The 20054-nt window shown below is 45.4% G+C and overlaps 1 protein-coding gene across 3 annotated transcripts in view; it reads left to right on the top strand.

The window, feature by feature from the left end:
- Positions 1 to 20054, top strand: part of LOC135396724 (protein cappuccino-like) — a 33045-nt gene that overhangs the window by 2622 nt on the left and 10369 nt on the right. For all 3 annotated transcript variants that reach the window (XM_064627860.1, XM_064627859.1, XM_064627861.1), the window contains exons 2-12: positions 1428 to 2539; positions 3557 to 3732; positions 3860 to 3998; positions 4199 to 4260; positions 5777 to 6142; positions 8562 to 8979; positions 12301 to 12391; positions 18187 to 18322; positions 18389 to 18476; positions 18738 to 18799; positions 18890 to 18969. In XM_064627860.1, coding sequence (XP_064483930.1) covers positions 1465 to 2539; positions 3557 to 3732; positions 3860 to 3998; positions 4199 to 4260; positions 5777 to 6142; positions 8562 to 8979; positions 12301 to 12391; positions 18187 to 18322; positions 18389 to 18476; positions 18738 to 18799; positions 18890 to 18969 — 2693 coding nt within the window. In that variant the 5' untranslated portion in view covers positions 1428 to 1464. The remainder of the gene's footprint in view (positions 1 to 1427; positions 2540 to 3556; positions 3733 to 3859; positions 3999 to 4198; positions 4261 to 5776; positions 6143 to 8561; positions 8980 to 12300; positions 12392 to 18186; positions 18323 to 18388; positions 18477 to 18737; positions 18800 to 18889; positions 18970 to 20054) is intronic.

Here is a 20054-nt window from a genome sequence, read left to right as displayed (position 1 = left end):
TATATCCCCCCCCCCCATTTAAAATGCGGATGATTTTTTAATTTTATTTTTGTAATATGAACAACATACATAGGTTTGAATGTCTGTATGATGTCATTTATGTAAATACAAAAAAAAGCGAGGGTCCAAGCAGACTACCCTGTGGAACGCCGCACTTGAATTGGAAAGACGAATAATTCTCGACAACAACTTACTGATAACGGGCAGAACCGATCGGCATAGTGAGCCGTAGACTAAGCACAGCCGGGAGAGCCGATCGGCATAGTGAGGACGCACCTTTATGTAGCAGGACCTGATGTGATAACAAGTTGAAAGTTTAACTAAAATCAAGAAAGGCGCCTAACGTTTCTCACCTATTATCAATATTATAATTATTAAGAGCTCTTTCTGAGTCAAAAGAGCAAGCTCCGTTGAGCTGTTTTTACGGAAACCGAATTGTCGCTTTGACATGAGACTGTATTTCTTCTTAAGGTACGATGAAAGACGGTTATATATAATGCGCTGAAGGCCCTTAGAAAATGGTAGAATTGAAATTGGACGATAGTTTGAGAGACAGTTAGCATCTCCACTTCTGTCTATACCATCACAACCTTAGCAATTTGGAGACATTTAGGAAAGTGCCCCATGCTGCACAGATTGAAAATGTGCGCCAGTTAAGGTACTACAATATCAAGTAATATTTTAGTGGGAGCTATTTGGCGTGTCATAAACATCTAATGCTTTGCTGTTTTTCATGTTTAGAAAGCTACTATACACTTCTGATTCATCTGTTGGAACGAGAAAAACAGAGTTACTTCTATAGTTCGCTTCTCAGTGAACTAGAAGGAAAAAAGGTTTACTATGTAATTGTTGAACAGTTGCGCCATGTTATTACCACGGTAGATAGTGCCGTCCACTACTATTTGTTGAGCAGAATCCCATCGTTTGCCAACACTGCGAAAATTATTTTTTCTGCGCCATATGGCGGAGGCATCGTTACCGTCTGAAAAAATAAAAAAGAAGCGTTCACGTGATAGCTCTTATTTGCCTACTTGAGTATCTGACTTACTTGATTTCGTACTTTTTTAAAAGCACTATAATCCCCCGGGTCTCTACTTCTCAGGAATCTTCGGTACAATCTATCGCGTTTTCTCATTTGCCTCATGTCATGCGTAATCCATGGTTTACGCGCATTTGTTGGTTGAGACTTGTAAACAAATGGAAAGCATGCTACTGTGTCTACCGTACCCAACTGCTAAGATTCTGAGTCATGCTGCCGTTCCGGTAAGGTTCTGGTAGATTCACGGTGACGTTATGAATAATATTGTTACTTTCACAAGGATGAGCTCCTTATCCGCTTATCGGCCTTCCTGATTTTTCCTGGTATGGGGAAACAGACGAAAGTTCCTTCTCTTTTCCAACCAGTTTTCGTTTTTTCCCTCTCTCAGACAGTCTTCAAAACGGCATGCCAGTTGACACGGGACGATGACAAACGAATTCACCGATTGGCAATACTGGCGGCTACCGCCTCACCACGTTCACTACGGAGACGAAATCGAGCGGTTCGCAGCGACGACAGCACGCGCACGCCGACGGTACACTTCCCCGTCCGCGCTGCCCGGCAGCTGCTCGCCCGAGCGCCGTCCTACGAGTGAGCGGAGGCGGAGCGTCGAGCTCGGAAAACCAGCTAGGCCTACCACTGGCGCGGCGGGAACTCCGAGTCACTATGCAATCATCAGTCCAAGACAACATAGTTTGACCAGGACCACAATGGGAAACAAGAGCTCAGCTGACAAGAAGTCTAGGGGGTCTACGGACGCCCTCGATGAAGCTCCGAAAGGTAGTCCCCGTTTCCGTCTTCCCGTCAAGGCGAAGGCGAAGAAAACGCCACAGCTGACGCGAAAGAACGAAGAGTCCCCGCAACAATCGAGGTCTCTGCCACCGCCAAGCCCAAGTCCCGCGAGCTCAGTGTCAGAATCTGTGTACGTCGACACAGTTTCACATATCGCGACGCCGCCCCCCGAAGTCGCAGACGACACTTTGACATTAAGAGATTCGCCGAGCAACGTGAGTGAGTCGACAGTCTTCCTCGACGATGATACGACCGTGACCGACAGTTTGACGTCTTCGTCGCTTCCGAAGGACTTGCAGACAGTAATGTCACCGTCGAAGTCTGAGCCGCGGGTGAGGTCACTCAGTGAAGCAGAGACGCAAAGACCCCGGCGCTGCGCTCCGAGGATGTCGACGTCGAGCGAAGTTCGTGGAGGAGAAGGTCTTCAGAGCACGTCAACACCAACGTTTACGGTGACCCAGCACCGCAAAGTAGTTCTGCCGAAGTTCTCACCGTCCTCGAACGAGCCGGAGGAACTGACGTCGCAGGAAGACTCGCTAGCGCAGAGTCGAAGACACACAACGTACGATGACGTACCACCGTTAGAAGGAAATGTGTTGAGGAAAGTAGCCTCCTTAACATTGGACAAGGCAACCATTGAGGCAAAGGTGAACCGGCCCAAGGTGGTACCTGAGAAATTGGACTTCAGCCTCTACGAAAAATTCGAAGGTAAGGTTCTACATATAAACATAAGTAGTGAAAAATAAGTAGATGTCTAGAGTAGTTATGGACTCATCACAGAAGTGCACAGCTCGAAGCAGAGTTAACTGGAACACCGCTTCGATCGGCGGAGCGGGAAGAGAGCCACCCTAGCGGCACTTAGGAGAAATAAAGGGAAAGTGTTTCGACTGTCTCACTTATGCTGCGGGGGAGTCCACCTTGCCATGAGCTGCGGACTCGGCATTACCCTCAACTGCGGTTTCGCGACATTTGTTTGGGTTTGCGACTATTATGTAAAGGTGTGTGCTGGCCGGTATCGCACGGATGCTATGCTGTTGTCTCATTAACACAGTCGAAGGTGGGCAGCAAATCCAATAAATTTGCTATTAGGCTCGGTGCATCCTTATTTGTTTTATCATAATGCTGAAAATGCCCCACTCCGCAAACGTGACCACCTTCGCATGTATCGATGAGATAACTGCATCACATCCTTTGCGATATCGGTCACCATACACCTTTACATAATCGCCGCAAACCGAAACAAATTTCACGATGATAACCACAGCTGAGGGTAATGCAGAGTCAACAGCTAATGGCAAGGCGGACACCCCCGCAGCAAAAGTGGGATAGTCGAAACACTCTTTCCCTTTATTTCTCCTAAGGGCTGCTAGGGTGGCTCTCTTCCCGCTCTGCCCGTCGTAGCGACGTTCCAGTTAACTCTGCTTCGAGCTGTACTACTTCCCAGAAACGTCACCCGCCGTGCATCCATGCAGTGCATTCGTTGTGGCTTAGTCAAGACATTTGAGCAGAACAGTAGAGTTTAAGCCTGACTTAATACTTTTCCCACTGTCCTTATTTGGTACACCCAAATGGAACCAGTATAATTTTTTTTCGGGTGGAAGCTTTTTTTTAATGTACTTCGCTTTTTATATTCTCTGGTAAGGGGAACTGGCATCGTTTTGAGAAACTGTGGCAGATTGGTTGGTTATTTGTGCAATAATATAGGCCTACACTATTGACTTCCAGGGCAGATGCTCCTGAACTGGTTCTGCACTACATTCCCAGACGACCACTACTTGCGCTTCCTGCTCACGAAGCAGGACTTGAAACTGCTCGCCGCACAATTCTGCACCCACCTTCTCGCTGCAGGAGTCCTGCAGCAGATAGAAGATGAAAATGCACCTTTGGAGAGCCTCTTCAGGGTGTGCCATTTACTCTTCTCAGTTTTAGCATATTGTGCATGGGGAGTTAATTTGTGCATGATCCTGCCTTTCACTCCACATTTTCGAGCAAGTTGTTCCACGTACAAATTCTGCATTAACCTTGCAGCCAGACCTCATGTACTTCTGGATGCATTCCGAACCGCAATCTCTGGCCACTCCACTTCCCGGTAAATTGACCACAGACTACTGGCCTCCGCCGGACCAGGAAGGAGATGCGAAGCCAGGATTACGCTACACCGAGGCTGGTATGCAATAACATACGTTCAGTTCAATGAAGCGATACTAAAGTGGGCTCCAAACTTGTCCATACGTAGCTTTGTGCAAGATTGCTATATTTTACTGTATTATCCTGTACATTGTTGACGTTTGGTTTGGCTGCTCAGATTGCGAATGCTGGGAAAACGCAGTTAACCCAACTAACTCTTATCTTTTTTTGCTGTTGTAGAATTCCAACAAATAATTTTGACCATGAAGAAGCAACACAAAGAAGAATTAGAAAGGTTAAAGGTATGCTGCACACATTCCTTAACAAGTACCACTTACAGTTCTCAGTGCTTGTAGTTTACTTACAGTAATTTCAATTTGTGTACCTTGTACTGTACTTTAAAGGGGCACAAAGCAGGTCGACTAACATTCTCCAGACGTTGCTATGCCCAATGAAAGAACGTAGCTCACGATATCCAAATATGAAATTCTTTTGCTTCTAGTGAGCCTCTTTAACACGAAACAATGCCATTCAAAGAGCATAACTAAACTGCAATGCTAAGTGCAATCCCCTATCCCAATCACGAAGAAGGTTCATTGGGTTACCCAGTCTTTTCAGGCAGGGAAAACACACGCTGCTTTCTTCAGTGTAGCGCGCGTGCGGCCCCGGACATCTAAGGGCATCACAGACCTGTTATTGCTCCGTTTCGTGCGGCTAGGAGCCGCTTGTCCCTCTAAGAATGGTGCAAGATGCAGAGAACCTCGCACCTATTTAGTAGGCTGGAGTCTTGTTCGTTATCGGAATTAACCAGACAAATCGCTCCACCAACTAAGAACGGCCATGCACCACCATCCACCGAATCAAGAAAGAGCTCTCAATCTGTCAATCCTCCCAGAGCATAACTAAAAGAGCATAACCAGAACAGAGTCTTTCCTTATCCTTTGGACTGGGTCACGTCAGCATGTTCCAACACATGGCAACACCGAATTCTAGGCGTTGGAGGTGGGGGAGATTTCGCTCTGCTAGCCAATGACGAACCCCACTGAGACAACTCACGAGGGAACCGGTTGTGGGAACATCGCGGTGACCTCGCGGAGCAATACAGCACTGAAAACGTAATGCGCATGTGAAATAGAATATTGAGGATTTTTAGTACTCACTTCTCGATATTACGACAAAATTAATGTATAAGTGTCCCACATTCTAAATGGCTGATGATGCGCAATGTCAAAATGACGTGTCTCTATTTTCGACGGGACATCGCTGGGCGGGGCATCAGGGCGAAAGAGTGCAGTGAATATTCAGCCGGTTTGGAGCCATTATTTACTTTTACTTTTACAAAGTTTTTTAAAACGTTCACAGTCGGCAACGTCTCACGGTGCATTTAAAAAAAAGTGCGCCTCTTATACCTGTTTATTGCCTCTTTAAGTACTTTTCTTTGGTACTTTCCTTTCAAGTACTCAAGTACCCCATGACAAATGCAAAGCTTGATTGTGAAATAATTTCTTTCAGTTCATATTAAAGAGTCAGCTGTAAACAATGCATGTTTTGTAGTTAGCACTTGGCAGCTAGCTAAAAGCCTTCTAAAGGCAACAGTCGAAACATAATTACCTCGCGTTTTATTACAACCAAGTGTTGAAATGTCCAGCGATATGATCTAAATTTGTAATGTACTTGATGAGTACTTTAAAGTACTTTGCAAGTGACTTTGTATTTTACTTAAAGTACATTTGTAGCATGGTACTTTGTACTGTGCTTAAAGTACAACTGGTGCTAGGAACTTGGCACTTCAACTCAAGTACAATTTTCCCTCTGCAGAAACAACAAGAAGTGGCTCTGTTCTCTCTACGTGGCGAACAGGTAGCGAAGCTGACTGACTACGAGGGTAAAGTGACGCAACTAGAACGTGAAGTGGACAAGTACCAGACTCTAGCGGGAATCGAGGAACTGACGCGCAACGCTCAGGGCATCAGTGATGCAGCCGCAGCACTCGCAGGAGTGCAGCACAAAAGCGTGTGTTCCGTGGAAACGCAGACTGAGGGGATCGGAAGAACAACAATGGCCACCCAGGTAGCTGCAGAATGTCAGGTAGCAGCATCGCAGACGGACGAGAAAAAGGCTTCTGTTATGGTCCAGACAGAAGCAGTGGAGGCGACCAGCGACAAAGCGTTGACAGAGAAAGAGGTGATTATTCTGCTCATCTCGCACAGTATTTGAGAGCACGTGAGAGAAAGGCATACAATGACAAAAATGAATGCGCGACACGTCAAACATTTGCATTGCAAGTTTTCTGTGGGGGCATTGGGATTATAAAGCCGTAGCGTGCAATCCAGAGAGAGTAACCTATGTTTTACATTCTGCACACAAAATGTGGGGTTGTCCTTCAGGCATGGATTCATCTGATGGTCAAGCCGAAACATGACATGACATGTTTTCAAGTAGCTGTGAAGTTTTGAAGAGCAGTATTGGTCAGGTAACACTGACAGTAGAGAGAGGCACGTCCGTCAAGTGTTGTAAAGGATTTGCAGAACACGCTTCATAATGTGGCAGCGTTTTTACAGACGTTCAATTTGAGCAACACTCTCACCATATAATTCTGAGTAGATTTACACACAAGGCACTTCAGCCTATATTTAGAGCCTAAAATTTTATGGTTTAAGCCTATTCTTTATTGAATTTGCCTGGAATTGATGGTTGCCTCTTTAGGACGAAACCCGATTTTTACCTGGCAAATTCTCCTCACTGCGATATTTGTCAGCCAGGATTGAACCTGTGATCTTGAGTTCAGTAAGCCAGAATGCCACAAATTCAGCTACCATGGAAGGCTACCCCAGATGGAAAAATTGTTGAAGTGTATCTACTTGCCAGTGGATTATGGAACCAGAAATGGATTTCCAGCTAGGAATCCATTTCCACTTTGGAATCTACATGCAAGTGGATCTACTTCCAAAGTGGAAATTGATTCCCAGCTGGAAATCCATTTCTGGTTCCATAATCCGTTTGCAAGTGGATTGTAGAGTCAGAATAGACTTCCAGCCTGCTCAGAATCAGCTTCCGGAGGCACCCTGAAGCAGAAGATACACCTTTGACTACTAACACCACTACAATCTCAGTGAAAGCACAAAATCTAGAGAATATGAATATCTCACTTTACTACACACCACAAAAATGGGTACATATAATTGAGCATATTCCAATCACAATACATACTGCTACAGGGCAATGCAGTCCAGTGTGTGGTGTAGTGGTGTGTTGATGGTGTCTTCTCACTCTGAGGAGATTCTAGAAGTAATTCAAAGTTCAAGAATTGGATTACTGGGAGTGCCTACTATCGACTCATGGAACTGAACAGACTTTTTCGGCATCTCAGAAAAATACATGTCACATCATGTCATGTAACACTTTAAGGCGCAAATTTGTACTAATAGACATCAATGCTACTTCACCTGAAGATGACTTAGACTCACCAACTATCGGCAATCCTGTCCATTCCAAGGCTGCAACACAGGACACAAACGATGAGTGAATAAGACTGCTCTTTTTCATTTCTCGTCTGTGTCCTGCGTTGCTGCTTGAGATGAATAGTCAACGCCAAGTTCCCCACATTCCTACTTTAGTATCTGCAATCCTGTTTTGTGCAAAAAGTACCAGCCTGATAGTCAGTAAAAAGTACTGCTATCCATACCCGATTGTGAGTTAACTGGGAATTCAGTTTCATTGAGAAAACCTGTAGCAAAAAATGTTGCGCAAAAGTACACTTAATGCCATGCATAAAATTGTAAATGTTTTCCTGCAACACTCACGCAACATACCCCACTTCAGTCGCGCTGGCCCTTATTCGGCACTGAAGTTTTAGGGTTTTACCCGATTCTTCCCCGAATTTGCACCCCGAATTGAAGGTTGCCGCATTAGGGGCAAATGCTATTTTTACCCTGCAAATTGCCCTCACTGGGACCTCTGTAGGAATGCACAAACTTACTTATTTGGCAGCAAATGCAGTTCCATCACCGTTTGTACCAAACCACTACACATATTTTGAGTAACTGAGCCCGATTTCTCCTAGACCTTAGCATACTGGAAGTTTTTTCACCCGAATTCGCATGAATTTAGTGCACATATTTATTTACCTGATTTTTACCCCCTGGATTTAGAAAAAAAACTTCCCGAAAAAGTACGACCCTACACATAACGTGTGTTGCTGCTGTATCACACCATACTTAGAGCCTGAAATTTTAGGGTTTTACCCGATTCTTCCCCGAATTTGCACCACGAATTGAAGGTCGACACTTTAGGGTGAAACCCGATCTTTACCCGTCAAATTGCCTTCACTGAGACATATGTAGGAATGCAATAACTTACTCGTTTGGCAGCAAGTGCAGTTACTACATCACCGTTTGTACCAAACCAGTACAGTTCGTTTGTAATAGAGCTTGATTTCTCCCCAAATTTAGTGTACTGGAAGTTTTTTTTTTCACCGGAATTTGCATGAATTTAGTGCACACGTTTATTTACCCGATTTTTACCCCCCGAATTTAGAAAGAAATATTTCCCGAAAACTTCACGCTCTCATCCATACTTCATTGTGCCTATTATTCTGTTTCAGGTTCACACTAAGATGTCACCTGAGAAGTTATCGGTAGCAGCAGCTCCTCCTCCACCACCCCCACCACCACCACCACCACCTCCTCCCCTTCCCCCATTGGGCATGATGGTCCCTCCTCCTCCTCCTCCGCCGCCACCACCACCACCTCCTCCTCCACCACCAATGAGCATGGCAGGTCCTCCTCCACCACCTCCACCTCCACCCCCTGGTATGCTTGGTCCGTGTGGGGTGCCTCCACCGCCTCAGCTTCCAGGGGCAGTGGGAGCACAACCTTCCCTAAGTACGATGGGAGGTGTGCCTCCCCCTCCCCCACCTCCCCCAGGATCGGCTGCAGGGCTTCCACCACTGCCAGGACCAAGTGCACCCACACCGCTGCCAACACCTCCAATGGGAGGTTGGTACAATGCCTACCAGAACGGTGAGCAAGGAGTTGCACTCTCTTTCAACGTTTCACAGAGATGCATATCAGTCTGTCGTTGTTCCTGTGCCCAACTTCTTCCAAAATGTTCAGTTATGTCATTATCATGGCATAGTTGTTTGAGGGAAGAAACCTGCATTCTGGTGCATGTTAGTTATTACTACAGCCGTGCACATAATGATTCCGATGGTCATTGCACACTTAATTGCTCTGATTCCATTTTGAGTCAAATAAGATGTCCTGCATCATGATAAAAACTCACAACATTGTGCCAAACTGCTCCTGAACGAGCAGCTACGAATTAGATTCCAGGTAGCGATTGTAGAGCATTAGAAGAACAAGCTCCACAATGGAGCATTCCTTTTGCAAGGGTGATAGCACATGACTTCATCGCAGCGGAAAATTTTGAAATTCACGTGAAGCGTTTCCAGCCTGCTGCCTGTTCTTATGTGAGCTTATTCTTTCTGTACTGGCAAGGTGGGCACTGTAGCCAAATGCGAGCAAGCACAGATGTGGGACTGTCATTCACAAAGCCATCCCACGAAGTCCTCTTTCTTTGTAATTGGAGGTTGACATGTGTGTTTGTGCTGCCGAGAATCTGCTCCACACATAATAATCACGTGATCTTATTTAAAACAGCGGTTGTCGCACAGCAGTCACCAAGTGGGCCCAATTAGTATATATCCCCGCCAGAAGGGAAGTGCCAACATTTCAAGGTTATGTGAAGCCATGCCGAGACTTGGAAGTACTACTTCAAAGTGCTCCAAAGTCCATATTTCAACTCTAAAAGTTCCTCAGGATTACATTTTGGGTGTAGCATGACTGAGAGCTGATCTAAATAGTGCCATGCTCCAGAGCCTGAGATGTTCATTCTGCAAACGATGTGGTAAAACAGACTCTCACAAAATACGCTGTGAATAACTTCTTTGCAGCAATTGTTTCTGGTACAGTCGCCGACCTATTTTTCGGACATTCTCGATTATTCAAACTGGTTCGCGGAACGGCCGCGGGTCCCATAGAGTTGGTGTATAAGAATGCCAAAATTTCGGACACCGTGCGTGCAGCCCCGTCGCTCGATATTTCGGACTCTGTTTGCCCAACCAGCGAATTTCTCTTGGAGGTGACGGAAAATGTTGATGTCATCCGAAATTCGTATCAAATGAAATCGACCAACTAAAATATTGAGGAAAAAAAATTAGCAATGATTGTTCATTTTCCATTCCTCTGAGTAGAAGAGGTCTGTCGTAGTGCTTCTGCGTCTTCGTTTTTGGCCAACAGCTTGATTCAAAAGGCCCTGCACGAGCTGTCCGCCCGCGAGTCGCGCGACAGCGCTGTAAAGCGAGCTTCACCTAAAGCACGCATGCGTTAGGTGAAGCCGACTAACGGACTTGATGACTGAGGTGCCTCTGTCAGTGTACGGTGACGAAATGTCACTTCGAGAAATAGAAGCTGATGTTGTGCAGGCAGAGCTGGAAGCAAGTTAGGAAAGCGTTGTCAAACTTTTCCAGCCTACTAAAGCTTAAAGTTTATTTTGAAGCGAAATTAGTTGTTTCGGATTGCTCGATTATTCAGACTTTTGTGTGTTTGTAGTTGTGAAGCCGCACAGCGTCATACTCAAGTACATCCAGCTGTGTAACATACTATGGCGAGAGTTGGCGTTCTGTAATGAAATATTTCAAAGCATTGATTGTGCAAATTTTGGTAGAACGTGTTGTGGATGGGAAAACACCTTCATCAGATGTGTCATTATCAGCGTTTTGCCCATTTCAATCTCACGAACAGCAGTGTAGTCAGTCACAGCTTCGGTAGATAAAGCATTGCTGTCTATTCTCACGCAGTCCTCCGATGTTGTCTCATCACCCACGTTCGGGTCCGTCACTTGTTTCCACAGGCAATGTAAATAATTGTAAATGTTGAAATTATATTGAAATAATATGAAATTATATATCAAGTTCGAATTGAATATGGAATGGTTCTTAATCTGCACTTGAAAGCCAGAGAATCATTGCATATTACTAAAATTATAGAATTTTTTTATACTTTATTGACATTACAAAATGAAACAATTTTGTCAATTTTGGTTTTAAAATTTTGTATATTAAAGCATAGGATGAATGGCTTGTATGGTGCTCTTCATGTACACACAAAAATAATTGTGAGGTGACAGTTAGTTAAGTTCAATTATTTATATTTCTCATTCATTGTTGCCAGTGATCGTAAATTCAGGTCTAGGGGTTCATCACAAAGCAGTGATATCAGTCCTGCCTGCATGTCAGTGGAAGACGATGTTTCATCACAATTACAGGTGGACTAAGGCAGACAGACCAGTACCTCTAGGAGTATCTTTATGACGTGAGCTGGTTTAATAATCTAGGAAAGCTGCGGTCTATAATTGCCAGCCAAATTGAGATGTAATCCTGTGAGCTGTGTGTTTTTTTGTTTTTTGTAGTCAGCTACCTAAAGTCCTTACAACACACCTTGTTGGCTTTGCCATCTTTTTGTTAGGGGGAATTGAAATTTTGGATAGGTCCGAAAAGAAACAAAAAGAATCCCACAGGCAGTCTTGTTTTTACAATATCTGTGCAGTGACGTTTCTCAAAATATTTTTAACACATTTCATGCCATCCATAAGTAGCCGTTGTAGAGCGTAAGTAACACCAATAGTTTCCGCTGCTTCATTATGCGAAGTTTACTGCGGCCATTTGCACGCCATCTTTGCTTTAAGTATCATATGTCAAGTGAAGGTACAGCATTTGCAGAAGTATAGCCTGAATACATGTAGTAAGTACTCCTATCCTCAAAATGGAGATGAGCTGCTCCTACGTATGCTCCATGTAAGATTGCTACAGTAAGATTGCATTTAAGCACATGCTGTTACTTGCAAAAATATTGCACGCTATTTCCGTTGAGATCAGTTCATGCCTGCTGCTATGTGTCTAGGTATGCCCATCCTGAATACCCCAGCAGATGCTCGCTTTACTTAAATGCTGTGGGTGGCCTATTAGGCGCTGAATAGGGACGGAACTTTACAAAGGCTGGCTAGGAGGGTTGTATTCTCAACATATTGATGTGCAGAGGGGAAAGGTGACCAATGTATTGTCTACAACACCCACCTTGCAACCTGGAGAGGTTATTTGGTATACGCTATACAAGGCTAAATGCAGTACCTAGCATCTGACATCAGCTTTTCAATCGTATATGGAAGTAATGAGTCAATACAGTGCTCTTTTGTACTTTTGCTTTGCTTGGCTTGGCTCAGCAATTTCAAATCTGCACAAATGCAACAGTGTGTAACCACTGGATATCTGTGTCGTTGTACAGCTCGGAAACAACCAGTCAGCCCCAAGGCACCAATGAAGCCACTATATTGGACACGAATTCAGGTCACAACAGCACAGGAAGCCGTAAAAGAGTGAGCACCTGTCATTTTTTTAATATGGATAGGGTGCCCCATACAATGCAGTACAAAATATTTACAATATGTACCCATGGCATATCAAGGAAGACCTAGACCCATGCTTAAGGCCCCTGGGTTTCTGCTGCGGCAAATTCAAAATTCCGCAGCACCAATTTGTAAATTACGCGATTTTCCGTGGCAAGGAGTCAGCGGCTGCCTGAAACGGGAAACTTTATTTTCTTGGATAATGTGGGAACAAAAAATATTTAATCAAATTAGATTCAAAGCATTCATTTCGTGGTTCAGCATTACATGATATTTTGTGTTCCCCTCTGACAGAGAATGCCATCTGTCTCCTACAATCATTTTATACCTGCTGAAAGATCTTTTAGCATCTACAAAGTTTATAATAGACGCTAAATTCGGAGCAAGCACCCTCATACTGTTCGAAAACCCAATCACAGTCGAGCCCGTTCATTACGATCTTCGATAGAACGATAACTCCGATATAGAGATCGAATTGCTGGTTCCCGTCAGCTCTCCCATTGAACTACATGTAAACAAAACATCGATATAACGATCGCCGCGAAAGCACTTGCTCGCATATAGCGATCGGAATTCTCCCGGCAATAAAGTCCCGGTAAAACGAGTGAAAATTAGAAAGCAAGATTGCACCATTTCACTGAAAACAAATTGCATTGGCATTTTCAAGAGCTTTCGCCTCCGCGCGCGCTAAAGTGAGAACGCAGTGCGTTTATCCGCGCATGACTGCCAGGGATTAGATGCGTGCGGTGCAAGGCACGCAACTTCGAAAGGGCGGAAGGGGCTCGCGTAAAGTAGAGAACGTTGTTCCCTCTCCACATCGTTCTCTCGTCTTCAAGCAAGCTGCGTGCTTGCTACGATGGCGTCCACGGTTCCGAGATGCTTTTTAACGAGGAAAGACACGTGGCTCGACCCGAAGTTGAATGCGCTCTACGGGTTTTGTACTGGTGCAAAACTGCGTTGTGAAGTACCGCGGCTTCGAAAACGTGTAGGCAGACGGTTGCGTGTCGCCACCCAAACACACGTCGACGGATTACCCGTGGCGGAGGCGCATTCTGATGGACCATACGCAGTCCCGACCGTGAAAACAGTGATAACTACGGCATCGGATGACGAGCAATGGACGAGGACGTCGATCTCAAAAGGTGCGGTGCCTCGCGCGATATTGGCGGTTATGTTATCAAAAGCTTTCGACACACAGCTGCGTCAATTTAGAGCTAGATAAAATGCTTCTGCTCTCACAACAAATGTGCATGTTCAGGGGCATTCTACTATGGCGATCTACCTCGTTTACGCGAACCCGAGCCGCAATTTCTCGAAAGCTCGCTTTTAACGATACTCTGATATAACGATCAGATTTCGCGTTCCCGTCAATATTGTTGTTATAAACGAGCTCGACTGTATGTCGAAGGCGTCAGGAGGTGGGCTGATCTGCTTAGACACTATGATGGAGCCAAGTCATGGACCGCAGGTTCGGGCATCGGTCCTAGCATGTGCGACGTAGATGGGTCGTGACACAAACAGATTGCTCACGAAAGTTCATGAAGCGCTGATTGTCTTTGTCCTTGATGTCTGCCGCACGTTACTGTTCTTATCAAGCAAGAAGCGTGGCAATATGTATTGGGAACATGCGGCGCAAGATACATGAGCTGTTCATGCCAAACGAAAGTACTTAGATCGGGTTATGCGTGCAGCATTGTTGTCAACATAAGTTCTGTCAGTTCTCCCTAGGGTCACGTGTACCTTGGAGCAGTTGGGAGTGTGCGCAGTACGAGCGTTTATCTGATGGTCTTTTGCGTGGGCGTGCAATACTGTTCCTGAGTGCTGCACGTTGTACGAGGGGTGTTCAAGTCAAACCGGGACTTTTCATTTTTCGCAAAAGTAAAATGAACTTACAGGCGAGAAATTAGTTTTATTTTTCAACGTAATCTCCAGCTGGCACTAATGCACTTGTCCCAGCGTTTCACGAGGGCTTGGATGCCAGCAGTGTAGAAATCCTTACCGACGCGTAGCAGCCATCGGACCTCATTCTTGACCTCGTCGTCGCAGCTGAAGTGGCGGCCCCCAAGGAACGCCTTCAGTCGCCCGAAGAGATGGAAATCGCTGGGGGTGAGCTCTGGACTCTAAGGGGGATGTGGCAGCAACTCCCAGTCAAGTTTCTGTAAGGTGCGTGTTGTGAGATGCGCGGTGTGCGGGCGTGCGCCTTATGCACATCCCTGAGAACCTGGCAGTAATATGCGCTATTGATGGTGGTACCACTGGGCAGAAAATGAACATGAACAACGCCAGCCTTGTCCCAGAAAACCGTGGCCATGACCTTACCCGCAGACGGGGTGCTTCGGAACTTCTTGGGAGCTGGCGAGCCCGGGTGCTTCCACTGTTTTGATGCCCGTTTATACTCGGGAGTGAAATGGTGCACACACGTTTCATCACACGTGATGATTCGATCAAGGAACGGCTGTCCTTCAGTGTCGAAACGGTTCCTTAGCTCTTGGGAGATTTCCAGTCTTCTCTGCCGGTCAAACACCGAGAGCTGCCTCGGGACCCAACGGGCACTAACTTTCCGAAACTGGAGGTGTTCATGAATGATAGTGTTCAACGTTCCCACAGAAAGGTCAGTCTTTCGAGCCAGTTCGAGACATGTTATCCGTCGGTCCTTGAGGATCAGGCGCTCCACAAGTTGGATGTTCTCAGGAACTCTGACACTGGGCTCTCAGCCGCCCCAGCCAGGATCGTCCTGCACTGATGTACGGCCGTCTCTGAACCGTTTGCACCACTCAAACGCGTTGCTGTGGCTAAGTGTATCGTGGCCATACGGAGCATGAAGTCTTCTGTGAATTTTAGATGACTCTACGCCTTCATTCACGAGAAACTGCATGACAATTCGCTGTCCGATGTGCGCGCTCACCTCGTTGTCAGCCATTTTGTCCAGCACATGTCTTCTGTTTTGCACAAACTTTGGAACGCGGAGGCCTGTCGCGTGTGAAAATGACAAAAAGGAAGTAAAGCGAGCCAAACAACAACTTTATTTTTGACCTTGGAGAGTGGGGAGTTTCATCGCCACAGGCGATACTCTACCCCATTGCTGGTTGGAATGTGGGGAATAAAATAACGAGCCCCGTCACAATAACGATCGAAGTCCGATGGTGTCCAGAAATGTCAGAAGAGCTTTGAGCGCAGAGCGTTGCTGGGCTGGATTGGGCCAGGGACCAAGCAATTTCGATAGGGAGAAAGGGCGAGAGTCCAGCTGACGAAGAGACTCGGAGAGTGTGGTTCGGGAAGGTTGGTAGTGGGGGCAATGAAGAATATGCTCCAGATCCTCAAGAGCACCACAGTGGCAGCAGGTGGGAGAGTCAATTTGTCTCAAGCGGTAATGCCACTGAGCTGTAAAGGCCACATCGAGGCGCATTCGGTGGATTAATGCTGCATCTTGACGAGATGTGTCTCGTGGCATGCGGAAAGCGAGCGTTGGATCAACTCTGCTCAATATAGAGGGGGGAAGAACGTCGCTTGTCCGTTGGCGGGAAGCCAGGGGTGTCACTAGGCGTCGCAGAATTGAACGGCGGTCTCCTCTCAGCAGAACAATACGGGTCAGTTTCCGATACGAGAGTGCTGCTTCTGCGGCGCTGTCGGCCTGCTCGTTCCCCACGACACCACAATGGGCTGGAACCCACTGGAGAACTAGCCTGTGGCCTGCTGCGTAGATAGTGTGGTAAGCCATTAACACATCTGTGACTAGGGGTGCGGATGGGCCTCGTATGCCGGAATTTTCAATTGCTTGAAGTGCAGATTTGGAGTCTGTAAAGACTGCCCATTCCCGGGGTGTAAAATCAGCGATGTGTTGTAGAAAGAAAAGGATGGCATAGAGTTCCGCAGCTGTGGAGGAGGTTGGATGTTAAAGGAGTCTTCCGTGCACTACGCCTTCGGATGGTATGACGAATGCTGAGGCGGACTTGTTGTTTCGGGATGCGTCATCGGTATATGCTGCCATAAACGTAGAAAACTTCTCGTCTACCAGAGCATGAAAATGGGTTCGGAGGACTTGAGGGGGGACCTGATCTATTCTTTCCAGAAGGTTTGGGAGGCGTACAATAGCACGAGCCATTTGTACACTCGGGAGACAAAGTCCCGGTTTGACTGGACACCCCTCGTAGTAACCGTCCACATCGCACCAACTGTGTCCTTTGAGCCAATCCTGAATGAGTGGGTCCTTTGGGCTTCTTTGAGCCAATCAAATTTCCTCAAGCTTCTGCGCAAACCCAGGAATTCAGCAAAATTTGGAGCAAGATACGGGATTCCATGAAATTTCGTGCGAAACAACGGATGCTGCGACAAATTCCAGATTCAGTGAGATTTCGCGGAATTGCGGAAACCCGAGGGCCTTACCCATGCTGAATCGAAGAACTGCATGAAATGTAGTTAGGGCCTTGTGTTTTTGATTTTATGTTAAAAATCAGGTGTTATTCAGGAACTCAATGTTATTCAGGAGCCGTAAAACTGGACAAATTCGGGCAATACCTGGTAGAAAAGCAGATTTTTAGGTGGAAAACAAAGGAGAACACTTCTAGCATTTTAGATGAACAAGAAATGCAGAGCGGCTGTACTGAATCTGCATCCCCTTTGTCTGTATTAGTGGCAGAATTGGCACTTTGCCACGTTTTCAGGGTTTACCCAAAGTGACAAGGGTGCAAATGGGGGGGTTAAAACGGGTTTTACCGGGCTCAACCCTGAGAAGGCCCTAAATGAAGAATGCCTTATGCCTTATTCAACATTCTTAGATGCCGTAACAGCATTTTCTAAAGGTGCGAGTACACTTTTGTCTCATGCCGAGTGCTGCATTTTGCTTTTTGAATTCTGTGCCTTTTTAATTTTTTGCATCCGGTTTCCTTCAGTACCTTGTTTTGCTAGAAAGGGGTTCATGTATATTTGATCAAAAGATTTGCCGTTTCAAGTGCGGTGAACTAATATCGTGTGGTTTGAGAATGCCATCGGCACTTGTATACAAGAAGTCAAAGCTTGCACTCTGCAGTAGCCTTTTTTTCTTGGATAGAGCATTCTGAAGCACCAACAAAGCCAAAGTGTACCAGATTGACGTGCCTATTTTGGTATTTTATTACCTATTTTGCTGCTTTTGAGGGCCTCATTGCCTACCTATTTCCATCGTCTTTAGTGCCTAAATTTCCGGGCCCTACTCATAACATGCTTGTTTTTGTTTTACAAATTGACGAAAGACGCTTAGCAATAGGAACATGGGTTGCCAAGACAGTTACCTCAAGGAATAGCAATTGTTTGCATCATCATTACAGTGATGTGAAGAATAGGAGACAACTTAGTCGATGCATGTTGTGAGGAATGATTAACGACTTTTGAAACTTCCCCTTGCAAATACCAGAAAGATAATTGGGAAAGACACTCTAGCCACCGCCACTGGTGGAGGATAGTGAGACACTTAAACGAGCCCACCTCCCCCCCAGTATATGTACAGATATATTTTGCTACATATTTTGGTATATCGGAAGGACACCGTCATTCTGCAGTGAGCATTTTACTTTCTCTCCATGTCGTGCGACGTAAACACCCAATTATAGAAAACTATCTCTCCACTACAAAGGCTCTTGCTCAGGCTCTTGCTCAGGCTCTTGCTCAGGCTCTTGCTCAGGCTCTTGCTCAGGCTCTTGCTCAGGCTCTTGCTCAGGCTCTTGCTCAGGCTCTTGCTCAGCCCATATTCTACATTTTAATTTGTACAATATGGCTTGCCCCTTTCTCAGTCAAAAGACGCTCTGGGAAAACCTGGAAGAAACGGACCCAACTGACTGGGATGAATTTGCCAAACTGTTTTCAAGACAAGTGCGTGAGAAAAAACCTGCTGCCAAAGTGAAGAATGCGCAAGCCAGATCCAAAGAGGTGAGTGTGGACTCAAGCAGAATTCTGTGCAAGAGTTTAATTTTGCTCGTTTCATTGTCCTTTCAGGTGGCAAAGATATTGGATCAAAAACGATCGCAGAATGTTGGCATTCTTGTGTCGAGCAAGCACCTGGAAATTTCAGACGTTGAGAATGGTACTTGTCTAAAATACCTGTTCTTATGAATGTCGTGGTTGTTTTTAAAGAGTTGTGCACATGCCATATTTGTGCACTGAAGAACACAACTTAGTTACTGAGTTTTCGCTTTGGAGCATTTAACTTGGAGTAGTTGCTAGGACCTTATTTGTTATCTTAGTAACTTTGCATTGATTAGGTATATATGGAATCTAGCTGCTGTCTTCTGCAGTAACTACCCTAATATTCTAACAGTTTTGTCTGTAACTTTGTCCGTTGCAGCAATCTACAACTTTGATACCTCTGTCGTTACGCTAGACACGTTACAAGCACTCTATGAAATTGTAAGTCTTTGTTTTGTAGTATTCAAGCATATGCTGAAGGGGTAAATTCATTATAATTTCGAATGAAAATTTGGTGCATCCTCGATACAGCGCCCCACTTCCGAGGAACTGAAAGCTATCAAGGACCACATAGCTGCCAAACCAGACATTCCATTGGACAAACCAGAACAGTGAGTGAACATGTGATGACATTGCAACAATACGGAAAGCACATGTTGGTGATAGCAGCCGTGTCCTGTTTTTGCCTGTGTCTTCTTTTGTGTGTGTCACCTTTGGCTGCTTTTTTTTAGCGAGCTTGTACCAACTACCCCAACTTGCAACACTCGTGCAATATTGTAGTTTGCATTATCCATTTATGAGACCAGCCTTTCAATTTCGTTTTTGATAAGTTTCAGTTTCGTTACGTTACGTTCTGCTTCGATGTCACGCGTACACACTACACAATTAAATTTCACATCGCCAGGATGCGCACATCTTTCAAGATTTAAAAATTCTGTAGAAACGTGTCATCTCTTAGTGTCATTTATGGGTGGATGGCAAGAAATACAGCCATAGCCACAGTGAAAGGAAAACAAAAAATAGTAGGTTTTTGTAGGTTTCAGTCGTGGAGTCTTGTGTAGGTCGCATGTGTTAGCATCATGAGGCTTGAAGACCGGAGCCGAGGTTACATGAATGCGACAAAGGCAAGGCATTCAAGGCAAGGCTTTTCTTAAGTTATCTCACCTCCTCTCACCCATCCCGACTGGTGGATTTGTTGACGTGGCCCTGTCGGAGAGGATTTGTTGCAATAAGTTTATAATGATACGCTTTTGTCGCATTAATGTAAATGCAGTTTGGGAGGAGTAAGCTATGGATGCACCCTCGAGATCCAATATTGCGCTTTCCATGCTATAGTATTCAGGGCATCTAAGGGAATGGTCATCAAAATACAAAAATGTAAAATAAAACGTCACTCGTGTCATCGCACAACATAAATAGCAGTTATCCAAAATTCAATACCGGACTATAATTTTTGTTTCCTTTCAGTGTTGTTACAGTGTCCAGTTTCAGTAATAAACAGTCTCGGACCAATATTTCGGACCCCAAAAATTCAGACTTTCAAACTTTTGGAGTAAAACTCTTGGCACCGTCAAAAGCCCCATAGAGCCAATGTATTTCGACTTCCAATATTTTGGACAGTGTTTCGGACGGACTGTCCAGTTTTTCGTACTCGTTTTGCCCCGAGCGTACCAGTTTTATAGAACTTTGTCTTCCA

Source organism: Ornithodoros turicata, chromosome 6 (assembly GCF_037126465.1).
Source record: "Ornithodoros turicata isolate Travis chromosome 6, ASM3712646v1, whole genome shotgun sequence".
Taxonomy (NCBI): domain Eukaryota; kingdom Metazoa; phylum Arthropoda; class Arachnida; order Ixodida; family Argasidae; genus Ornithodoros; species Ornithodoros turicata.
The sequence above is the reverse complement of the archived record's forward strand: the minus strand, read 5'-3'. Positions and strand labels throughout refer to the sequence as shown.